General features: G+C 42.3%; 1 protein-coding gene across 1 annotated transcript in view; it reads left to right on the forward strand.

Moving 5' to 3' along the window:
• The first annotated feature begins 1,087 nt into the window (after positions 1–1,087).
• Positions 1,088–23,659, forward strand: part of atp6v0e1 (ATPase H+ transporting V0 subunit e1) — a 61,358-nt gene continuing 38,786 nt past the window's right edge. Inside the window, exons 1-2 of the mRNA XM_063053555.1 lie at positions 1,088–1,233; positions 2,417–2,464. Of these exons, the coding sequence (XP_062909625.1) occupies positions 1,130–1,233; positions 2,417–2,464 (152 nt within the window). The 5' untranslated portion in view covers positions 1,088–1,129. The remainder of the gene's footprint in view (positions 1,234–2,416; positions 2,465–23,659) is intronic.

A 23,659-nucleotide genomic window follows, 5' to 3' on the forward strand; every position in this document is an offset into this window, starting at 1 on the left:
ACTGTTTGAACACGCAAGTTGGTGGAGTCTTTCATTGATTCTATTATGGTTAGTATTCCATTATGGGTTTATTGAGTATGCATTCATAACAAGGGGAGTTGAGTATAGGAGCAAAGAGGTCCTTCTGCAGTTGTGCAGGGCCCTGGTGAGACCACACCTGGAGTATTGTGTGCAGTTTTGGTCTCCAAATTTGAGGAAGGACATTCTAGCTATTGAGGGAGTGCAGCGTAGGTTCACGAGCTTAATTCCCGGGATGGCAGGACTGTCATATGTTGAAAGATTGGAGCGACTGGGGTTGTATACACTGGAATTTAGAAGGATGAGAGGGGATCTGATTGAAACATATAAGATTATTAAGGGATTGGACACACTAGAGGCAGGAAACATGTTCCTGATGTTGGGGGAGTCCAGAACCAGAGGCCACAGTTGGTCCTGACGAAGGGTCTCGGCCTGAAACATGGACTGTACCCCTTCCTAAAGATGCTGCCTGGCCTGCTGCGTTCACCAGCAACTTTGATGTGTGTAGCTGCTGTTGTGCATTCTTTGTGATTGCATCAATATGATGGGTCCAGGATAGATCCTCTCCTTAGGTGTGGATTATTAGGGAATTGTCCACTGTAAATTGCCTCATTTCTAGATGAGAGGTGGAACCTGTGGGAAGTTGATGGAAATATGGGGCGAATAAAATGGGATTCGTCTTTGGTCGACTTAGAGAGCTGTGTGGCTTGTTCCTACGCTTCAGAACCCTATATTAAAAGCAAGAGGGTAATCAAGGAGAGAGGAGAGCCCATTAAGGGACTAAAGGCCCCATTCAAGGGAGACTGCAGAGGTAGGAATCTGGAGCAACAGATTGAAAATAGGAGGAACTCCGTGGGTGAAATAACATTCTGGGAGGGAAATGAACACTGAAAAGTACTAGGGTGGTAAGCGACAGATGAATCTGGCTGAGGACGCTCATCCCCAGTTCCAACAGGTCTCCGTCCGTCAATCAACTACGCTCGATTGTGACGTTCCCCTCGTTCTCACAGGTTCCGAGGGAGCAAGGACGGGGCGGGACCAAGAAGGAGCGTCATTTCCGTCAGCTGGTTTCCGGGAGACTGGTGGCGTTAAGGATTGCTGGGGGTTCGTCATGGGTTACAGTGGTCTAACGGTGCCCATCATCGTTCTCACCGTATTTTGGGGGGTCGTGGGCGGCGTTGTGCCTTGGTTTATCCCGAAAGGACCGAACAGAGGGTAAGGCATGCGGAGAGGTGGTGGTGGTGGGGGAAGAGGTGCGGTGGGAGAGCTGGGCTTGGGCACGGGACATCTCAAATGCCTTTCAGTCGGGGTTGAATCTGCGTCACAGAACAACCAGCCTCCCGAGGTGAGCCCAGCAGTTGTACCCTCCCGAACAGACGCTGGGAAGACACGGGAAGGAGAGAGACCCTGTGTGGGGAAACGGGATGGGGTGTATTTGCGGAGGATTGACAAGTGCGAGCGAGGAGGGAAACGACTAGTCGGGAACGGCGAGAAATTTGACACGCGAGAGAGGCAGAAGTAATTCGCCGCAGTGTTTCTTAGTATGAGGACTGGGGTAAATAGTGGGAGGGAAAAGAGAGTAATAATAGAATTGTTAGAGCGTAAGATGTGGGAATGAGGACAAAGAATGAAGGAGTTTTTCTTAGTGGGCACAGTTTGGAAAAGTAGACAACTGTGCAGAACGTATTTATGGATCCAGAATCAGCTTTAATATCACCGGCATGTGACATGAAATTTGTTAACTTAGCAGTAGTACAATGCAATACATGATATAGAAAAAAACACAATATGATAAATCATTTACAGTATACGTATATTGACTAGATTAAAAATTGTGCAAAAAAACAGAAATACTGTGTACAGTACTAAAGTGAGGTAGTGTTCAAGGGTTCAATGTCCATTTAGGAATCGGATGGCAGAGGAGAAGAAGCTGTTCCTGTGGGGGAAGTAACCTTAACTCGACTTTGAAACTGGTTGTATCAGTGTTTGTTGTGTTTAAACGATGGTAATGAGAAAACCAGTACAGTACGTGCGGCTGATTTCGGCAGTCAAATTATGATTTCGACAATATCGTTAGCACTTAGTATTTGTGTAAACCCCTTGTGTATTACAACAGTAACACGGCACTGCATGTTTTTCAGTTAAGTGGCAGTGATATAAAAAGCTTAAACAGTAACACTGAATTAATATTTCTCAAATAAGATCGATTTTAAATAAAACTTGAATATCATGGGGGTAGGAAAATATTGATATTGTATTATTTGCCTCACAATATAATGTAACTAGCAAACTGATTTATCAAAATAGAAATGTTCAAAGCTTTGTGTGGCATTTTGTTTATTGGGAACTTTGGCAGAGAAAAGGTGTTTGATGCATTAAAATCTATTTTCTTCCACAGTGTCATTAATACTATGCTGGTGACCAGTGCTGTTTGTTGCTACCTTTTGTAAGTATAAACAATATTTCTGCTGAAGGATGTTTCAAGGACATTGTGAATTGATGTTATTTCTATAAAACTGTCAATATCTTGGTGTTAATGGCGAGGCTGACATTTGTTGTCCATCCCTTACTGCCCTTGAGAAGATGGAGATGGTGAGTTGCTGCAGTCTTCCTCATCCAGATACAATAGACAATAGGCACAGGGGTAGGCCATTTGACCCTTCGAGCCAGCACCGCCATTCACTGTGATCATGGCTGATCATCCACAATCAGTATCCAGTTCCTGCCTTATCTCCATAACCTTTGATTCCACTATGTTTAAGAGCTGTATCCATCTCTTCTTTGAAAGCATCCAGAGACTTGGCCTCCACTGCCTTCTGGGGCAGAGCATTCCACATATCCACCACTCTCTGGGTGAAAAAGTTTTTCCTCAACTCCGTTCTAAATGGCCTACCCCTAATTCTTCAACAGTGGCCTCTGGTTCTGGACTCACCCATCAGTGGGAACATGCTTCCTGCCTCCAGCGTGTCCAATCCCTTAATAATCTTGTATGTTTCAATAAGATCCCCTCTCAGCCTTCTAAATTCCAGAGTATACAAGCCCAGTCGCTCCAATCTTTCAACATATGACAGTCCCGCCATCCAGGGAATTAACCTTGTGAACCTACGCTGCACTCCCTCAATAGCAAGAATGTCCTTCCTCAAATTTGGAGACCAAAACTGCACACAGTACTCCAGGTGTGGTCTCACCAGGGGCCTGTACAGCTGCAGGAGGACCTCTTTGCTCTTATACTCAATTCCCCTTGTTATGAAGGCCAGCATGCCATTAGCTATCTTCACTGCCTGCTGTACTTGCATGCTTGCTTTCAGTGACTGATGTACAAGAACACCTAGATCTCCTTGTGCTTCCCCTTTTCCTAACTTGACTCCATTTAGATAATAATCTGCCTTCCTGTTCTTACCACCAAAGTGGATAACCTCACATTTATCCACATTAAGCTGCATCTGCCCACTCACCCAGCCTGTCCAAGTCACCCTGCATTCTCATAACATCCTTCTCACATTTCACACTGCCACCCAGCTTTGTGTCATCGGCAAATTTGCTAATGTTACTTTTAATTCCCTCATCTAAATCATTAATATATATTGTAAACAGCTGCGGTCCCAGCACTGAACCCTGCGGTAGCCCGCTGGTCACCTCCTGCCATTCCAAAAGGGACACATTAATCGCTATTCTTTATTTTCTGTCAGCCAGCCAATTTTCATTCCATGTCAGTACTCTGCCCCCAATACCGCGTGCCTTAATTTTGCCCACTAATCTCCTATGTGGGACTTTATTAAAGGCTTTCTGAAAGTCCAGGTACACTACATCCACTGGCTCTCCCTTTTCCATTTTCATAGTTACATCCTCAAAAAATTCCAGAAGATTAGTCAAGCACGATTTCCCCTTCGTAAATCCATGTTGACTTGGACCTGTCCTGTTACTGCTATCCAAATGTGTCATACTTTCATCTTTTATAATTGACTCCAGCATCTTTCCCACCACTGACGTCAAGCTAACCGGTCTATAATTCCCTGTTTTCTCTCTCCCTCATTTCTTGAAGAGAGGGACAATATTAGCCACCCTCCAATCCACAGGAACTAATCCTGAATCTATAGAACATTGGAAAATGATTACCGATGCATCCACGATTTCTAAAGCCACCTCCTTAAGTACCCTGGGATGCAGACCATCAGGTCCCGGGGACTTATCAGCCTTCAGACCCAACAGCCTATCCAGCACCATTTCCTGCCTAATATAAATTCCCTTCAATTCATCCATTACCCTAGGTCCTTTGGCCACTATTACATCTGGGAGATTGTTTGTGTCTTCCCTAGTGAAGACAGATCCAAAGCACCTGTTCAACTCGTCAACACAGTTCAAAGTTGCTGGTGAACGCAGCAGGCCAGGCAGCATCTCTGGGAAGAGGTACAGTCGACGTTTCAGGCCGAGACCCTTCGTCAGGTCTAGCTGAAGGAAGAGTTAGTAGATTTGAAAGTGGGAGGGGGAGGGGGAGATCCAAAATGGTAGGAGAAGACAGGAGGGGGAGGGATGGAGCCAAGAGCTGGACAGGTGATTGGCAAAAGGGATATGAGAGGATCGTGGGACAGGAGGTCTGGGAAGAAAGACGGGGGGGGGTGGGCGGGGACCCAGAGGATGGGCAAGGGGTATAGTCAGAGGGACAGAGGGAGAAAAAGGAGAGTGAGAGAAAGAATGTGTGTATAAAAATAAATAACAGATGGGGTACGAGGGGAGGTGGGGCATTAGCGGAAGTTAGAGAAGTCGGTGTTCATGCCATCAACTCGTCTGCCATTTCCTTGTTCCCCATAGTAAATTCACCCGCTTCTGTCTTCAAGGGCCCAATTTTGGTCTTAACTATTTTTTTCCTTTTCACATACCTAAAGAAGCTTTTACTATCCTCCTTTATATTCTTGGCTAGTTTACCTTCATACCTCATTTTTTCTCCACGTATTTCCTTTTTAGTTACCTTCTGTTGCTCTTTAAAAGTTTCCCAATCCTCTGGCTTCCCACTCGTCTTTGCTATGTTATACTACTTCTCTTTTATTTTTATACTGTCCATTACTTCCCTTGTCAGCCACGGCCTCCCCTTACTTCCCTTAGGATCTTTCTTCCTCTTTGGAATGAACTGATCCTGCACCTTCCACATTATTCCCGGAAACACTTGCCATTGCTGTTCCACTGCCATCCCTGCTAGGGTATTGTTCCATTGAACTTTGGCCAGCTCCTCCCTCATAGCACCATAGTTCCCTTGTTCAACTGTAATACTGACACTTCCGAGTTTCCCTTCTCCCTCTCAAATTGTAGATTAAAACTTATCATATTATGGTCACTACCTCCTAATGGCTCCTTTACCTCGAGGTCCCCGATCAAATGTGGTTCATTGCACAACACTAAATCTAGAATTGCGTTCTCTCTGGTAGGCTCCAGTACAAGCTGTTCTAAGAATCCATCTCGGAGGGACTCCGCAAACTCCCTTTCTTGGGGTCCAGTACCAACCTGATTCCTCCAGTCCACCTGCATGTTGAAGTCCCCCATAACAACTGTAGCATTACCTTTGCGACATACCAATTTTAACTCTTGATTCAACTTATACCCTACATCCAGACTACTGTTTGGGGGCCTTTAGATAACTCCCATTAGGGTCTTTCTACCCTTAGAATTTCTCAGTTCGATCCATACTGACTCTACGTCTCCTGATTCTATGTCCCCCCTCGCAAGGGACTGAATATCATTCCTTACCAACAGAGCCACCCCACTCCCTCTGCCCATCATTCTGTCCTTTCGATACTCTCAGTGCCAAGTAGTGAGCTTCAGGTTTTGGACCCTTTGAAGGGATGATAAACATATTTCCAGCAGAATGTTCTGCATCTAGCCACACACCATGGAAATGGACCCTTTGGACTATCATTTGTATATATGCTGACCATCAAGTACACACCCTTGTTAATCTCACTTGTTATCACTTGGTCTGTTGTCATTTATCCCTGGCTGATTCAGGTCTAGATACTTTTAAACTGCTGTAAGAATACCTCCATCATCCACTCAGTGGGTTCTAGATCCCTTCAGATCCCCTCCAAATCCCTTCACACAGCCATAGACCTGTGCTGTTTAGTTTTTGATGCCCTTATTATGGAGAAAAGTTTCCTGTTGTCTACAGTATGTTCCTCATTTTTTTCATTTACCTCTCATCAGATACCTACTCTGCTCTAAGGAAAATAAATCCAGTCTATCCATTCCTTTATAACTGAAACATTTCTTCCCAAGAAACAGCCATTCAAATCACAGCATTTTCTCCAGTGCAGTCACTATAACGTGATCAGGGCAATACTCCAATTCTGGTCGATCTGATGTTTTCTGAAGCTGTTCATAACTTCTCCCCTCTTAACTACTAAACCCCTGCTAATAAAGGCAAGTATTGCATATGCATTCATCAGCTGAATAACTGGTGCTGCACGTTCAGAGATCATTAGGCTTTTACATCAAACAGGTTGCTCATTTGCTCAATACTTCCTGGAGCCATACCATTTAGTGTGTATCTCCTACCCTTATTAATTGTCACAAATGTATCAATTCATGCTTATTAGGATTAAATACCACCTAATCAATATTGTTCTGCAGCCTCAGACCATCTTCCTTTCTATCAGCTTATCCAAATCATTAATGTACAGTACTGTGCAAAAGTCTTGGGCACATATATATAGCTAGGGTGCCTAAGACTTTTGCACAGTACAGCCTGTATATTATGTTTTTCCAGCTACCAAATAACACTTGGTACTGAGCTATTACAAAGCTAAGTACTCTTACTTCTGTTTTCCAGCCATCTTCCTGTTTTATCCAATGTACAGTACTGTGCAAAAGTCTTAGGAACCCTAGCTTTGTATATGTGTACCTAAGAATTTTGCACAGTACTGCATAAGAAATAGAGGGTCCTGGCATTGATCCTTCTGGTACACCACTAGTTTTGTTTCAAATATAAGCCGTTCTTTCTGGAAAAAGTTGTCCCCTCAGGACCCTTTTAAATCCTTCCCCTAACTCATGATTTTATAGCTCTAGAAGGCCACCCCTCAACCCCCTGATGCTTCAGATAAAAAGGGTCTAAGCCCCTTAAAACACAGGCCCTCTGTTCCTGGTAACATCCATTTGAATCTTTTCTGCACCCTTTCCTTGGAGCTCTTCTGTTTAAGTAGACAAGGCTGGTGTACAATGGTTTAGTTACAAAATGAGGTAGTAATGTTCAAAATGAACATCAGAGCAGATATCACAGCCATCCTCAAATGTTTACAAAACTGGTGAAAAAAGACATATATTGTGCTAAACCCAACAAAGAAAGTGCTCACAGGGTCAGGGAAACAGTGTGAAAGGAATGTTTACTACTTCTATCCATAAAAATGAGAAGCAGTTAAAAGTGGGTGTTTATGTTGTTCAGAATCTCTTCTCACTAGTATTTGGATGACATACCATTGAGAAGCTGAACCTCATTATAAGGTTGGATTTGCTAAACAATTTTCAGTGGCAGGAGAAGTACCCGGAGTTGTTCACAGGCTTGGGCATATAGTACCTTATCCAACTGAGGCCAGGAGTAACAAACGCCCTACTCTGTGACCACAGAAGGCATGTACCAGTCGCATTGATGAACAAAGTCAAAGCTGAACTTGAGAGAATGGAGGTGGTTGACACAATAACTGAAGTCAATGGAGCTTCTGACTGGTGTGCATATGCATTGTTTCTGTTCCCAAGCTAGATGGCACAGTGAGGATATGGGTTGATCTGACAAAATTGAGTAATGCAGTGAGAAGGGAGAAGTTTTTCTGCTCTCTGAACACACATTTGGTATGCTGGGTGGAGCAAGGTTCTTCACCAAACTAGATGCAAACTCAGGGTTCTGGCAGGTCCATTTAGCTCCTAAGTCATAGAAGCTCGCAACCTTTATCCCACTATACGGACATTGAGACTCCTTTTGGTATCTCATTAGCCCTGAAATCTTTCATATGAGAATGAGCCAAATTTTGGAGAGACAAACTGGCAGAAGTTTGGAACATGAGACGTCCTTTGAAAGTATGAGAGACCTGCAGCTCCTTTGGCATGGTCAACCAGCTGGGAAAGTTCATTCTGGATTTGGCAGAGAAAACAAACCCACTATATGACCTCCTCTCTTGAGAAATGCTTGGACCTGGGACACACCACAAGAGAAGTCATTCTCATCACTTAAAGCAGAACTTATCTCTCCATTAACATTGGCGTTCTTTGATTTGAACAAAGCCATCAAGGTCTCAGAAGATGCCTCTTTCTTTGGCCTAGGGGGCTTGCTCATGCAAAACTGCAGTGGTGTATAGAAACAGGTGGCATTTGCATCAAGAGCACTGACTCGTACTGAAAAACATCACACCCAAGTTGAAAAGAAGACGCTGGCTCTTGTGCAGGCTTGTGAAAGCTTCAGCACAGACCACAAGCCACTTGTTAGCCGCCTCGCTTGGATGACTTACCTCCACATCTGCAAGGATTCAGAGTGAGGCTTCTGCAATGACATTGAGCATGCCCCCAGCAAATCTTCCACAACACCAGACCCTTTGTCAAGGATGTCATGCAGAAGTGAGTGGATGGAAGCTGACTCTGCCCTCATGGAAGATGCAAACATCTAAATAGCTCAAGTATGTGAAAACTTCCTTGTAAGGCATGAAAATGTCCGACGCAGGCCTCTCATGGTCTGAGTTGACGTTCCCCTCCCTGCATCAGAGTAAACTGGACGAAATTCATGGTGAGTTGAAAAAGGACCAAATCTGCGGCAAAGCCATGCTACACTGTGAGTGTGGATGGCCAGCTGTACCAGAAGGAGCTCACAAACTCAGACCTTACTGGCTCAAAAGAGACACACTCACCATTCTTGATGGTTTGCTAAAGGACTCCGGGTTCGTCATTCCTGCTTCTATGCATGCCAAAATCAGCAGTCAAGTCCACCAAAGGCATCAAGCCATTGAAAAATGTTGCCCAAGAGAAGGCAATCCATGTGATGGTCTGGTCTGAGCACACTGCTGGAAGATTATGTAAAGCAATGTGAAGCATGCAGAAAGCTGCACAAAATTCACGCTGAACCTCTGTGTCCCACAGAATTCCCAGACTTTCCATAGCAAATTGCAGGTACATACATTTTTGAGCTGAAAAGAGACAAATATATTCTCAACATGGAGTACTACTCATGGAATGTTGAGGTGTCCAAGCTGTCCTCTACATCCTCAGCAGCAGTTATATAGCACCTGAAAGCTGTATTCACTCACCATCCAATACCTGACACTTGTGTCAGACAGCGCTCCACAATTCAAGCTGTTCAGAATCCAAAGCCTTTGCTAGGGACTATGAGTTCAACCATCAGACGAGCAGTCCACAGTACCCACAAGCAAATGGAGATGCAGAAAGAGCAGTGGGTATTGTTAAGCATCTCCTTCTGAAGGCAGAAGACCCCTACAAAGCTCTGCTAGCTTATCGCTCCACACCTCTTATGAATGGTGACAGTCCTTCAGAGCTGTCATTGGGCCGGAGACTGAGAACAAGCCTGGCTGTACTTTCTTCCCTTCTCCAACCTCATTTACTGGGCTTGGACAAAGTGAGAAAGTTTGAGATAACACAGCTTGAGAAAATGAAGAGTAAGCATGAACTCAGACACAGCAAAATCTTTGTAGCTGAGGTGAAGCTGTTTGGGTTTCAGACCAATTTACCAAAGGAACAATAGTCTGGCAGCTTGCACCATGGTCGTTTGTGATAAGAACATCAGAAGGTGAAATCAGGTGGAACAGGCATGCATTCATGTGCCTTTGAAGTCTACAGAAGATAGAGAAAGAAATAGTGGCTTGTTCCTTACGATGAGGACTACTTACCTGAGGTGGGCATATCTGTTCAAGAATCTCCATTTGTCCCACCACAGAGATATACGCCATAGCCTTATAGCCAAAGGCAAATGATTAAAGAAGCAGAATAATCCTGTCACTTTGGCAGATTGTTCAGGCAGTCTATCTTGACCTCCATTAGATTCAATATTTTCTTTAAAAAAAAAGTTCTAATGTTAAAAATATTTCACAAAATAAGACTTAAAAAAAAATTGGTGAAAATAATGTAAAGCAAAGAGTAAGAGACCATTAAAAATAGAGAAAGTTCTAAGAAAGGCGCTAATGCCACCCAGCTGGAAGGAGGCAATAATCTCAGCTATACCGAAAGAAGGCAAGGATAAAATGGAATGTGGGTCATTTAGACCAATATCTGTTCTTAATGTAGATTAAAGATTATTTACCTCCATGATGGCCAAACGATTAGAAGAGTTTTTACCCATTCTGATACATAATGATCAGACAGGTTTTATGCAACAATGCCAAACACAAGACAATATATGAAGGACACTACACAATATGGATCATATATTAAAAAAAGAAATTGAAGCAATAGTGATAAGCGTGGACGCTGAAAAGGCATTTGATTCAGTTAATTGGAATTTTCTTTACAGAGTTTTACATAGATTTGGTGGACATGACACAATTATTAAAACTATACAGGCGCGATAGAACATGGAATAATACAGCACAGTACAGGCCCTTCAGCCCACAATGTTGTGCCGACCCTCAAACCCTGCCTCCCATATAACCCCTCCCACCTTAAATTCCTCCATATACCTGTCTAGTAGTCTCTTAAATTTCACTAGTGTATCTGCCTCCATCACTGACTCAGGCAGTGCAATTCCATGCACCAACCACTCTCTGAATAAAAAAACCTTCCTCTAATATCCCTGTTGAACTTCCCACCCCTTACCTTAAAGCCATGTCCTCTTGTATTGAGCAGTGGTGCCATGGGGAAGAGGCGCTAGCGATCCACTCTATCTATTCCTCTTATTATCTTGTACACCTCTATCATGTCTCCTCCCATCCTCCTTCTCTCCAAAGAGTAAAGCCCTAGCTCCCTTAATCTCTGATCATAATCCATACTCTAAACCAGGGAGCATCTTGGTAAATCTCCTCTGTACCCTTTCCAGTGCTTCCACATCCTTCCTATAGTGAGGCAACTGGCGAGTTTTATAGAGCCATATCATTACCTCGCTACTCTTAAACTCTATCCCTCGATTTATGAAAGCTGACACCCCAGCGGCCAGTGCGTGAGTGGGCCAGTGAAGGAGTGGAGCTTTGAGGCTTTGACTCGAGAGATTCTGGCAGTTTTGGCAGTTGGTCTGTGCAATCAAGTCAATCAAGATTTGAATAGATCAGCAGAAAGCCGTTGATTAGACAATCAAGATTTGAATAGCTCAGACTCAGCAGAAAGCAGCTGATTGGGCAGTCGAGGTCAGGTGACCAAACATTTTGAAAAGCTCAAACAGATATATAGAGGGATAGCTCAAGCGAAGCGGCTAGTGCGTGAGTGGGCCAGTGAAGGAGTGGAGCTTCGAGGCTTTGACTCGAGAGGCTTCAACGAGCTAGCTCGCAGTTAGTTTTTACAATGTCTCCTGAGACGGTGATGTGCCTCTCATGTGAGATGTTGCAGTCTTGGGGGGCGAATGTTGTTCCCTTATTCAAAAAAGGTAGTAGGGATAGTCCAGGTAATTATAGACCAGTGAGCCTTACATCTGTGGTGGGAAAGCTGTTGGAAAAGATTCTTAGAGATAGGATCTATAGGCATTTAGAAAATCATGGTCTGATCAGGGACAGTCAGCATGGCTTTGTGAAGGGCAGATCGTGTCTAACAAGCCTGATAGAGTTCTTTGAGGAGGTGACCAGGCATATAGATGAGGGTAGTGCAGTGGATGTGATCTATATGGATTTTAGTAAGGCATTTGACAAGGTTCCACACGGTAGGCTTATTCAGAAAGTTAGAAGGCATGGAATCCAGGGAAGTTTGGCCAGGTGGATTCAGAATTGGCTTGCCTGCAGAAGGCAGAGGGTGGTGGTGGAGGGAGTACATTCAGATTGGAGAATTGTGACTAGTGGTGTCCCACAAGGATCTGTTCTGGGACCTCTACTTTTCGTGATTTTTATTAATGACCTGGATGTGGGGGTAGAAGGGTGGGTTGGCAAGTTTGCAGACAACACAAAGGTTGGTGGTGTTGTAGATAGTGCAGAGGATTGTCGAAGATTGCAGAGAGACATTGATAGGATGCAGAAGTGGGCTGAGAAGTGGCAGATGGAGTTCAACCCAGAGAAGTGTGAGGTGGTACACTTTGGAAGGACAAACTCCAAGGCAGAGTACAAAGTAAATGGCAGGATACTTGGTAGTGTGGAGGAGCAGAGGGATCTCGGGGTACATGTCCACAGATTCCTGAAAGTTGCCTCACAGGTGGATAGGGTAGTTAAGAAAGCTTATAGAACATAGAATAGCACAGCACAGTACAGGCCCTTCAGCCCACAATGTTGTGCCAACCCTCAAACGCTGCCTCCCATAGAAGTCCCCACCTTAGATTCCTCCATATACCTGTCCATATACCTCCATATATATCTTTCAGACCCTACCAATAGAGATTAACCAAAATCAATTCAATGAATGGAACAAGATGCTATCAAGATATATATGGCAAGGTAAAAGGCCTGGAGTTCGTCTCAAGACTTTGCAATTAGCCAAGGAACAGCGGGGGACAGGGCCTACCTTCTCTTAGAGATTACTATTTTGCAGCACAGCTGAGAGCTGTGATATGCTGGTGCAACCTATCATATGACGCTCGGTGGAAAAACATTGAGGAGAGGATACTTTCTATCCCCATACAGGCAATTTGGCTGATAACCTACAAAGTTACATAAATATTATTGATGACCCATGGGTGAAATGGACTCTGAAAATATGGAAAATTATTATAAAAGAATATAAACTAGAGAGAGACATTACAATTCTTATATGGTGTGCATATGACTTTGATTTTACGCTGAACAAACTGGATGCTAGATTTAAGGACTGGACAGCTAAAGGACTAACAGCTATTTGCAATATAATGAAAGAAGGAACACTGTTCAGTTTTGAAATAGAAACACTTATTAGGAAACAAGACTTTTATCGATGTTTACAGATGCAACAGTATGTTAATAGGACGGTTAAAAATGTAACCAAGGCAAGTACATGTTTAATAGAGCGATTTAGAAAAGCATATAATTCAGGCAATGGTAGTAGGATAATTTCAGGCATGTATAAGGGTTTGTCAAATCTTAAAACACATTCGACTTCATACATTAAAACAAAATGGGAGAAGGAAGGAGGGATAATATCTGAGGAAGAATGGACAATAATATGGAGGTATCAATGGAAGTGTACCAGTTCACAGAAGTGGAGGGAGTTCGGATGGAAAAACTTGATAATATATTTTATTACACCCTCTCAGAAATCCCATTATCATTCTAACCTCCCTGTTCGCTGGAGAAATTGTAGAAATCAAAATGCAAATCATTATCATATTTTCTGGGAATGCCCCATTATCAAAGACTACTGGAGTGGGATACACAATGCCCTACAAGACATCTTTAAATGTGAAATACCCTTAGAAAGTAAGACCATATATTTTGGGTATATACCTCAAGAATGGTTGAAAAGAGATAAATATTTAATGAATATACTGCTGGTGGCTGGTAAAAAGACTCTTACCAGGAAATGGTTATCACAGGAGAGCCCAGCTTTGAATGTATGGATGGAAATTACAATGGACATTTACAAAATGGAGAAGATAACAGCATCTGTTAATCATAAGTTGGAACAATTTGATTCATACTGGGGAAAAATGATTTAACTATATAACACCTCATAGGCCTAATTTTATTCCCACAAGTTAATGAATATGTTGTAAAAAAAAAAGATCACTCCCTACTTTGTACATAGTTTTCTTCTTTTGATTGTTCTTTTTTTCCTTTCCTTTTCTATAAGTGTATACCTCAGGTAAATATTATGTGGAGATTTGTAACAAATACGACTATATGATATATATGTATAGTACCTGAAATACATCTTATGGAAATGTTTGTTTGATGATGAACTTCAATAAAAATAAGTTACAAAAAAATTAGAGAAATTGTAATGTTGGCAATTCTTTTTTATGTTTGTGTAAGGGGCATAAGTTGCGTGCTATGGATAAAGTGAACTGAATCACTCAATTTCAGTGACAATTTCAATGCAGGTCCATGGACGTGAAGTACATATGCAGTGGTAGTTAATAGTGTTATTTGCATGCCACTCAGCTTCACCCATATGGGAGGAGTTCACATACTGTACTAGCTGGGTTATCAGTGAAGTTGAGTTGAATATCCTGCGTGCTGGTGTCAGTGTGTGCTCTCACGATCCCTCAATAACAAACGCAACATTGCCCTTTGACTGTAGTTTTGTTAGGGTTCCTTGAGATTGGAGTTGGTCAAATGTGGCCTTGATGTCAAGGGCCCTCTATCTCACTCCACCTGGAATTTAGCTCTTTGGTCTGTTTTGATTTTCAAAGTCAAAGTATGTATATGTCACAATGTGTTACCTTGTGATTAATTTTCTTGAAGTCATTTGCAGGAAAACAAACTTACGCAAACTATGTGTAAACAACCAATGTGCAAAAAACTTGTGTAAATTAAAAAAAATGGAGAACATGAATTGTAGAATCCTTGAAAGTGAGCCTACTCTAAATCTTAGTCCTGACGAAGGGTCTCGGCCTGAAACGTCGACTGCACCTCTTCTTATAGATGCTGCTTGGCCTGCTGCGTTCACCAGCAACTTTGATGTATGTTGCTTGAATTTCCAGCATCTGCAGAATTCCTGTTGTCTACTCTAAATCTGTTTAGAGTTGAGGTGAGTGAAGTTATCTGCAATGGTTCAGGAGCTTGATGGTTGACGGGAATTAACTGTTCCCGAACCTGGTGATGTGGGACATAGTCTCCTATACTTTCTGCCTGATACAGTAGTGAGAAAAGAGCATGGACTGGATGGCGGGGTTTCTTGATGGGTGTTATTTTCTTGTGGCAGCGCCCTTTGTAAATGTGTTCAATGGAGCGGAGGGCTTTTTCTTGTGATAAACTGGGCTGTATCCACCACTTTCTGTAGACTTTGTTCAAAAGAAGACAAATTGCAAATACAAAAAGAAATAATGAATAAGTGATAAATAATACTGAAAACATGAGTTGTAGAGTTATTAAAAATGGTTGTGGAATCAGCTCAATGTTGAGGTGAGTGAAATAATTGATGCTGTTTCAGGAACCTGGTGGTGTGCATTAAGACCACCTTTGTCACCACCTTTGATTTGGCCAATGATATGGTATCAGCAAATGTAAATATGGTGTTAAAGCTGTACTTAGTTACATAGTCAAAAGTATAAAGTCAGTAGAGCTGGGGCTAAACACACTTGTGGTGAACTTGTGTTGATGGTGATTGTGGAGGGGATGTTGCTAGTTCCTACTGACTGGGGTCTGCAAGTGAGGAAATGAAGTATCCAGTTGCACAGAGAGATAGCAAAGCCCAGGCCTTTTGTGGTCTGTACCGTTACTACTGCAGTTTAGTTCTTCACAGTCATTTTCTTTGTTTAGATATAGTAGTTATATTTTCCCAAGGTTTAGCAATTATCTGATGCTTCTTATTGGTAAAGACTGCTTCTGAATTACATAATTTAATTTTTTTAGGAATACCTGAATTGATTACTTAACATGATAACTTGTGCCCTTTTTTCAGTGACAGTTTCTGGCTTATTCCTAGAAAGGTAACCTTACTGAAATACTGAACCTTTTTAGCCTTTTCAGGAATTTTCCTTTCAAACATGTATATATGCATTAATAGGCTGGTAACAAAATTTGGCTTGTTATAAATCTGATTTGTGTCCCTTGTTGTATAAACTCCCATTCCATAAAACTATTTTGAAGCTACTTGATTTGTTACATTATCACATTAACATTTCTTTTGTGGCCACTAAGCTGCTGCTTTTTCACTGTGTTACAGTTTGGTATAATGAATTTGCGGTTCTGAGTATCTGTATTTGCTGTATTTGCTCCTGCAGTGCATCCATTTGTTTATTACGTTTCATGTATTTGCACGAAGTATAAATTTATGGGTACGACTATAATCTGTGCTTCACTGTGACTAAATAAACTGGAGAATATGAACAGGCCTTTAGCTCCACCACATCTATACTAACACTCTGGAGCACCTGGTCAACAAAGATACATACATCAGGATGCTCTTTATTGACTATAGCTCACCATTCAATACTATCATCCCCTCAAAACTAATTGAAACACTAATGCCCTTGAACAGAAAATCCTACAAAAAGTAGTGGATACAGCCCAGTCCATGGGTAAGACCCTCCCTGCCGTTGAGCACATACACACAAAACATTGTTGCAGGAAAGCAGCATCCACCATCAGGAACCCCACCACCCAGACGTGCTCTCGTCTCGCTGATGCCATCAGAGAGAAGGTACAGGAGCCTCGGGGCTCATGCCCAAATGTTCAGGAACAGTTATTACCCTTCAACCATCAGGCTCTTAAACCAGAGGGGATAACTTCATTTGCCCCATTGCTGAACTATCCCGCAAACTGTGGACTCACTCACAAGGACTCATCTCATGTTCTTGACATTTGTTGCTTGCTTTTTTTAGATTGTGTTTGTATTTGTACCCTTTGTTTTCTTTACCACACTGGTTGTCTGCCTTGTCGGTCTTCCATTGATTATTTAATTGTTATTGGATTTATTGAGTATGTCCATAAGAAAATGAATATCAGGGATGTATATGGTGACATGTATGTACCTTGATAATAAATTTACTTTGAACTTTTAACCCCAAACATTTTGCCCATTTGCAGTATTCCTTTTGCTCCAATCCTTGGCTATTTAAATGTCTATATGAATTCCTCTTAAATGGAGTAATTGTATCAGCTTCCACCAGTACTTTTGACAGTGCATACCAGATATGGGGGGAGGGTGTGGAGGAGTAAAAAAACTGCATTTCAGATTCCCTTTAAAACTTCCTCCTCTCATTCATGCCCTCTTGTCTTTGAACAGTGAAGAATGGATTTTAGCCTGTCTATCTGTGCCTGTCACATTCTTTTTTGCATCTATCAGATTCCCCCTCCCACACTACTTTGCTCCACTGCCAACAAGCCAGTCAATTCAATCTACTTCCCTTAATTAAAGTCCTCCAATACAAACAATATCCGAGTGGCTGTCCTCTGTACTCTCTGCACTGCATCTATCTACTTCCTGATGAGGCAACCAGAACTCCACACAATGCTCTGTGTAGGCTATCCAGCATCTCTACTTGTATTCTGTGCCCTGACTATGAAGGCAAGCACACCATATACCACCTTCACCACCGTATCTACCCGTGTTGTGATTTTCAAGGGAGTATGGATTTGGACTGCAAAGTCATTCTGTTCATTCCATAAGACCATAAGACATAGGAGCAGAATTAGGTCATTTGGCCCATGAAATCTACACTGCCATTCAATCATGGCTGATCCTTTCCCCCCTCATCCTTCTAAATTCCAGCGAGTACGGACCCAGAGCCATCAAATGTTCCCCATATGATAACCCTTTCATTTCCGGAATCATCCTTGTGAATTGCCTTTTGAGCCTTGTCCAATGCCAGCACATCTTTTCACGCGTTCCACCAGCATTTTGTGTGTGTTACATCTTTTCTTAGATGAGGAGACCCAAAGCTGTTCGCAATACTCAAGGTGAAGCTTCACCAGTGCCTTACAAAGCCTCAGCATCTCATCCCTGCTCTTGAAATGAACGCTAGCATTGCATTTGCCTTCCTCACCACCGACTCAAACTGCAAGCTAACCTTAGGGTGTTCTGCACAAGGACTTCCAAATTCCTTTGCATCTCAAGTTTTTAGATTTTCTCCACGTTTAGAAAATAGTCTGCACATTTATTTCTACTTCCAAGTGCATGGTCATGCATTTTCCAACATTGTATTTCATTTGCCACTTTCTTGCCCATTCCCCTAATCTGTCTAAGTCCTGCATCGTACATGTTTCCTCAACACTACCTGCCCCTCCACCAATCACTTATATCATCTGCAATCTTGGCAACAAAGCCATCTATTCCATTATTTAAATCATTGATATATAACATAAAAAGCAGCATTGACTCCTGCAGAACACCACTAGTCCCTGGCAACCAACCAGACCAAGGATCCTTTTATTCCCACTAGCTGCCTCCTACCAGTCAGCCAATGCTCTAGCCATGTTAGAAACTTCCCTTTAATACCATAGTCTCTTAACTTGATAAGCAATCTCATGTGTGGCACCTTGTGAATGGTCTTCTGAAGTCCAAATATACAACATTCACTGCATCTCATTTATCTATCCTATATGTAATCTCCTCAAAGAATTCCAATAGGTTCGTCAGGCAAGATTTTCCCTTAAGGAAACCATGCTGACTTTGTCCTATCTTGTCCTGTGTCACCAAGTACTCGATAACCTCATCCTTAACAATTGACTCCAACATCTTCCCAACCACTGAGGTCAGGCTAACTGGTCTATAATTTCCTTTCTGCTGCCTTCCTCCTTTCTTAAAGAGTGGGGTGACATTTGCAATTTTCCAGTCCTCTGGCACCTTGCCAGAGTCCAATGTTTTTTACTAATGCCTCCACAATCTCTACCGCTACCTCTTTCAGAACCCTAAGGTGCAGTTCAGCTGGTCTGTGTGAGTTGTGTACCCTTGCATCTTACAGCTTTTTGAGCATCTTCTCTCTTGAAATAGTAACTGCATTTGGGATGGCTGGTGGCGCAATGACATCGGCGCCGGACCTGGGAGCGGAGGTTCCCGGGTTCGAAACTAGTCAGGTCCGGTCCCGAGTACACTTTCCGTCCGTGCCGGGTTGAGTGTTGAGATCACAACTTGACCTTGTAAAATAAAGGGAAAATACTGCGAAAGTGTCTATGTGAGGAGTGGCGTGTCACACAGTCTCTCTCTCTCTCGCTCCGCGCCTTGTAAAAACCATGAAAAAGACATCATCACAGACGCACGCAAGGACACGCACGCAGGCACACGCCAAAAAAAAATAGTAATTGCACTCACTTCTCTTCCTTTACACACTACAACATCTGGCACATTGCTAGTGTCTTCCACAGTGAAGACTGATGCAAAAATACTCATCTAGTTCATCTGCTATCTCCTTGTGCCCCATTATTATTTCTCTGGTCTCATTTTTGAGTGGTCCTATATCCACTGTCATTTCTCTTTTTTTTTACATACTTGAAAAAGCTTTTACTGTCCACTTTGATATAATTTGCTAGCTTGCTTTCATATTTCATCTTTTCCCTTCTAATGATTCTTTTAGTTGCTCTCTGTAGGTTTTTTTTTAAAGCTCATCATTCCTCTAATTTCCTGCTAATTTTTGCTTTCTTTGCCCTCTCTGTGACTCTCCTTGTCAGTCACGGTTGCACTATTTTGCCATTTGAGTATTTCTTTGTTTTGAGAATACATCTGTCCTGCACCTTCCTCATTTTTCCCAGAAACTCTCACCATTGCTGCTCTGCTGTCATCTCTGCCAGCAGCTCCTTCCAATTTACTTTGGCCAGCTCCTCTTGTACCACTGTAATTTCCTTTACTCCACTGAAATACTGCTATGTCAGACTTTACTTTCTCCCTATTAGATTTCAAGTTGAACTCAATCATATTGTGATCACTTGCTCCAAAGGGCTGTTTTATCGTAAGATCTCTAATTGTCTGTCGTTCATTACATAGCACCCAATCCAGGAAAGCTGATCCCCTAGTAGGCTTAACAACAAACTGTTCTAAAAAGCCATCTTGTGGGTATTCAACAAACTCACTCTCTTGAGATCCATTGCCAAACTGATTTTCACAATCAACCTGCATGTTAAAATCTCCCATGACTATCATAACATTACCCTTTTGACAAGCCTTTTCCTTTTCCTGTTGTAATGTGTGGTCCATATTCCGGCTACTGTAGGGAGGCCTCTATATTACTGCTATCAGGCTGTTTTTACCCTTGCAGTTTCTTAACTCAACCCACAAGGATTCAACATCTTCCAATCTCATGTCACATCTTGCTACTGATTTGATGCCACTTTTCACCAGCAGAGCCACGCCACCCCTCTGCCTACCTTCTTATCCCTTTGGTGCAATGTGTAACCTTGGACATTCAGCTCCCAACTACAAGCATCCTACTGCCACAACATCATACCTGACAGTCTGTAATAGTGCAACAAGATCATCCACTTTATTTCTTGTATTCTGTGCATTAAGATATAACACTTTGAGTGCTGCATTTGCTACCCTTTTTGATTTTGTATCCTTAATGCACTGATACTCATCCTGTTGGCTGCAATTTTGCCCTATCATTTGTCTGCCCTTCCTGACAGTCTGACTGCACGCTATCTTTGCTTTTTTACCATCCATTCTATCCTGAGTCCCTTCATTTCAGTTCCCACCCCCCTGCCAAATTAGTTTAAACCCTCCCCAATACCTCTAACAAACCAGCCTGTGAGAATATTGGTCCCCTTTGGGTTCAGGTGCAACTCGTCCCTTTTGTTCAGGTTATACCTCTGCCCGAAGATATCCCAGTGATCCAAGAACCTGAAGCCCTTCCCCCTGCACCAACTTCTCAGCCATGTATTTATCAGCCAAAGCATCTTGTTTCTACCCTCACCAGAACGTGGCACAGATAGAAATCCAGAAGTTACTATCCTAGAGGTCCTGATTCACAGCTTTCTGCTTAGCTTTCTAAATTCTCTCTCAGGACCTCATTGCTTTTCCTTCCTATCTCATTGGTACCAATTTGTAAAAATTTGTTAAACACGTTTTCTTAGTAATTCCATTAAGGTGTGTGCCCTTTTTGTTGAATCAACTGTGCTACCACCTTAGCAGCTCCCTCTCCTCAATTGGTCTTACCCCTCTTCATCTTTATAATTTATCCTAACTTACCAGTGTTCCTCCAATTTTCCGTCTTGAGCATGCATTTTCAATTGTTCCATTGTTGGTTATGCCTTCATTTGCTAAGTCGCTAAACTTCAGAATTCTCTCCTATAACAGCCACTTTGAACTTTAGTCATCTGCTGTAATATCTCTGTAGTTTAGAAGTGCATCAAAAATTAACACTGAAATGCTTTGGGACACTGAACTGCATTAAACATGAGCTGTTGCTTTTGGAAGGGAATCACAGCTTCTGTAAAACATGTAATTGCAGGTAGATTTTTCAAATAGTCCTGCAGACGTCCTGCATGCATGTCTGTTGAATGCTCTGATATATTCATCTGAGAAATCAGTACTACTAAAGAAAATACATTCAAAGTTAGAATTAAAGCTGCTTTGTAGATATTTGTCATATTGCTCCCAAAGTGACAAATATTTGGAATATAAAAATTGGGAATAAAAATGGTGCAGGAAAGAGACTGTATCTAGTGTTCTACTATGAAATTATTTGCAGATATCTCCATCTAGCTAAAACAGTTAAGGAAAATATTTTAAGTGTGGTTTGTGATGAAATTTTGCAGAGTTGATGTTGATTGAAAAGTCTTTTTATGGTAGCCTTGAATCTGGCACATTGTTAAAATTATGAAGGTTTGCTGTCTAAACTGGATTTTTGAAACATATTTCTGTTGGTAGTCAGGTCAACATTACTGATCTTGCTGCTTTATGATACTAATAATTTCCAACAGATTGGTCTGTTAAACTGAAGGGTATAATTTGGTTCTGTCTTAATGTTGGGATAGGTTGGATTGTGAAAGCATGCTCTGCTGCACTAGCAAAAGTGTCTCATTTTATTACACCTTGAAACTGATGGCAATGTCTGTTGATATGGAGAAATTGTCAGTGATTCTCCCACAGGTTCTGTCATTTCTGCAGATTTTCTCATGTTCTCTTAAACTTAAAGAAGTTGTTGTTCTCATTTTGAATTGCCTGAAAAATTGCATTGGAGATGAGTTTTTAGTACAATTTTAATAGAATTTTGTGTAATTTCTAGTCGTGTTCTCTGGAAATATTTAAAACTTCAGTTGTTTTTATTTGGTGTTGAAAATTTGTAAACACAATAAATTGAGCTGAGTATTCTATCACTTTTGCTGGAAGCCAATGCTTCCCTGGATCTTCCTCCCAAAAACAGAGTTATGGAGAAGGAATGCTAGATCTACAAAAAAAATACTTGAAGGTCAATAGTAACAGGTTTGGTTTCACAACTTACTGAAATTCAAGATTTTATCAATCTGCTTAAACATTGCATTGATGACTCAGTACATTTAGATTTTATTTTATTTTTCCTTCATCATCCACAAAACAGCCAGAGAGGAGAAATGTTCTTTGCCACTAAGTTTCCGTTACGGTGGATTTTAATGTACATGCTATGGAATTAGATGCAACTTGGTATTCTAGTATTTGGCATATTCTTCCCAACAAATTAAATACCAGTACTTGCAAAGTAGTCTCTACACATTGAACCACAGGTAATTTCATTACTTTGAGAGCTCCAGCAGAGGGCAGTGACATGTGGCAGGTTCTCTGCAGAGAAGCAGAGACCAGGAATTCTCGCTGGATTCCAAGCATAGCATTGTGTGGGCTGAATAGGCAGTTCCCTTAAATTACAGCGGGTACATGCTGTGAGTATATAGACTGGAGAACCAAAATTGGTATAATGAGATGGTAGTCTGCAGGGTAGCATAAATTGGGATTCTGTTTTGCTTAAACTTGTTCAGCATTTTGGACAAATTGGGTAACAGCATCATTTCCCTGCAATTTTAATCAAATTTACAACAGTGACCTCAACAATCCATTTGATGTCACCACGGCCGGCTGGTGGCGCAATGGCATCAGTGCCAGACTTGAGCGCAGGCTCTCGAGTTCGAATCCAAGTCGGGCCACCCCGTGAGCACGTTTTCCATCCGTGCCGGGTTGAGCGTTGAGCTAGCCACTCGGCCTCGTAAAAGCGTCAAGTCAGGAACGTTAATCCGAAAGGAGACCAATCCTGACATCACGCGCCAGACAAGAATGGCTGACTGGTGTGGCATTCTAAAACAAAATCTCACCATTGTGCTATGGAAACACGAAGAAATCTGCAGATGCTAGAAATTCAAGCAACGCACAAAATGCTGATGGAATGCAGCAGGCCAGGCAGCATCTATAGGAAGAGGTACAGTTGACGTTTCCGGCTGGGACCCTTCTTCAGGACTAACTAAAAGAAGAGATAGTAAGAGATTGGGGAGGGGGAGATCCGAAATGATAGCAGAAGACAGGAGGGGGAGGGATGGAGCTAAGAGCTCACCAATATATAGAAGGCCCGACGCAGGCTGGGAGACCGTTTCGCTGAACACCTACGCTCTGGTGAGAAAGCAGGATCTCCCAGTGGCCGCACATTATAATTCCACGACCCATTCCCATTCTGATATGTCTATCCACGGCCTCCTCTACTGTAAAGATGAGGCCACACTCAGGTTGGAGGAACAACACCTTGTATTCCGTCTGGGTAGCCTCCAACCTGATGAACACTGACTTCTCTAACTTCCGTTAATGCCCCACCTCCCCCTTGTACACCATCCCTTATTTATTTATTATTATTATTTTTTTTCTTTTCCTTTTTTTTTCTCCCTCTGTTACTCTCACTCCTTGCCCATCCTCTGGGTTTCCCCCCTCCCCCTTTCTCTCTAGGCCTCCCATCCCATGATCCTCTCCCTTCTCCAGCCTCATATCCCTTTTGCCAATCAACTTTCCAGCT

This window comes from Mobula hypostoma, chromosome 7 (genome assembly GCF_963921235.1).
Source record: "Mobula hypostoma chromosome 7, sMobHyp1.1, whole genome shotgun sequence".
Lineage (NCBI taxonomy): Eukaryota > Metazoa > Chordata > Chondrichthyes > Myliobatiformes > Myliobatidae > Mobula > Mobula hypostoma.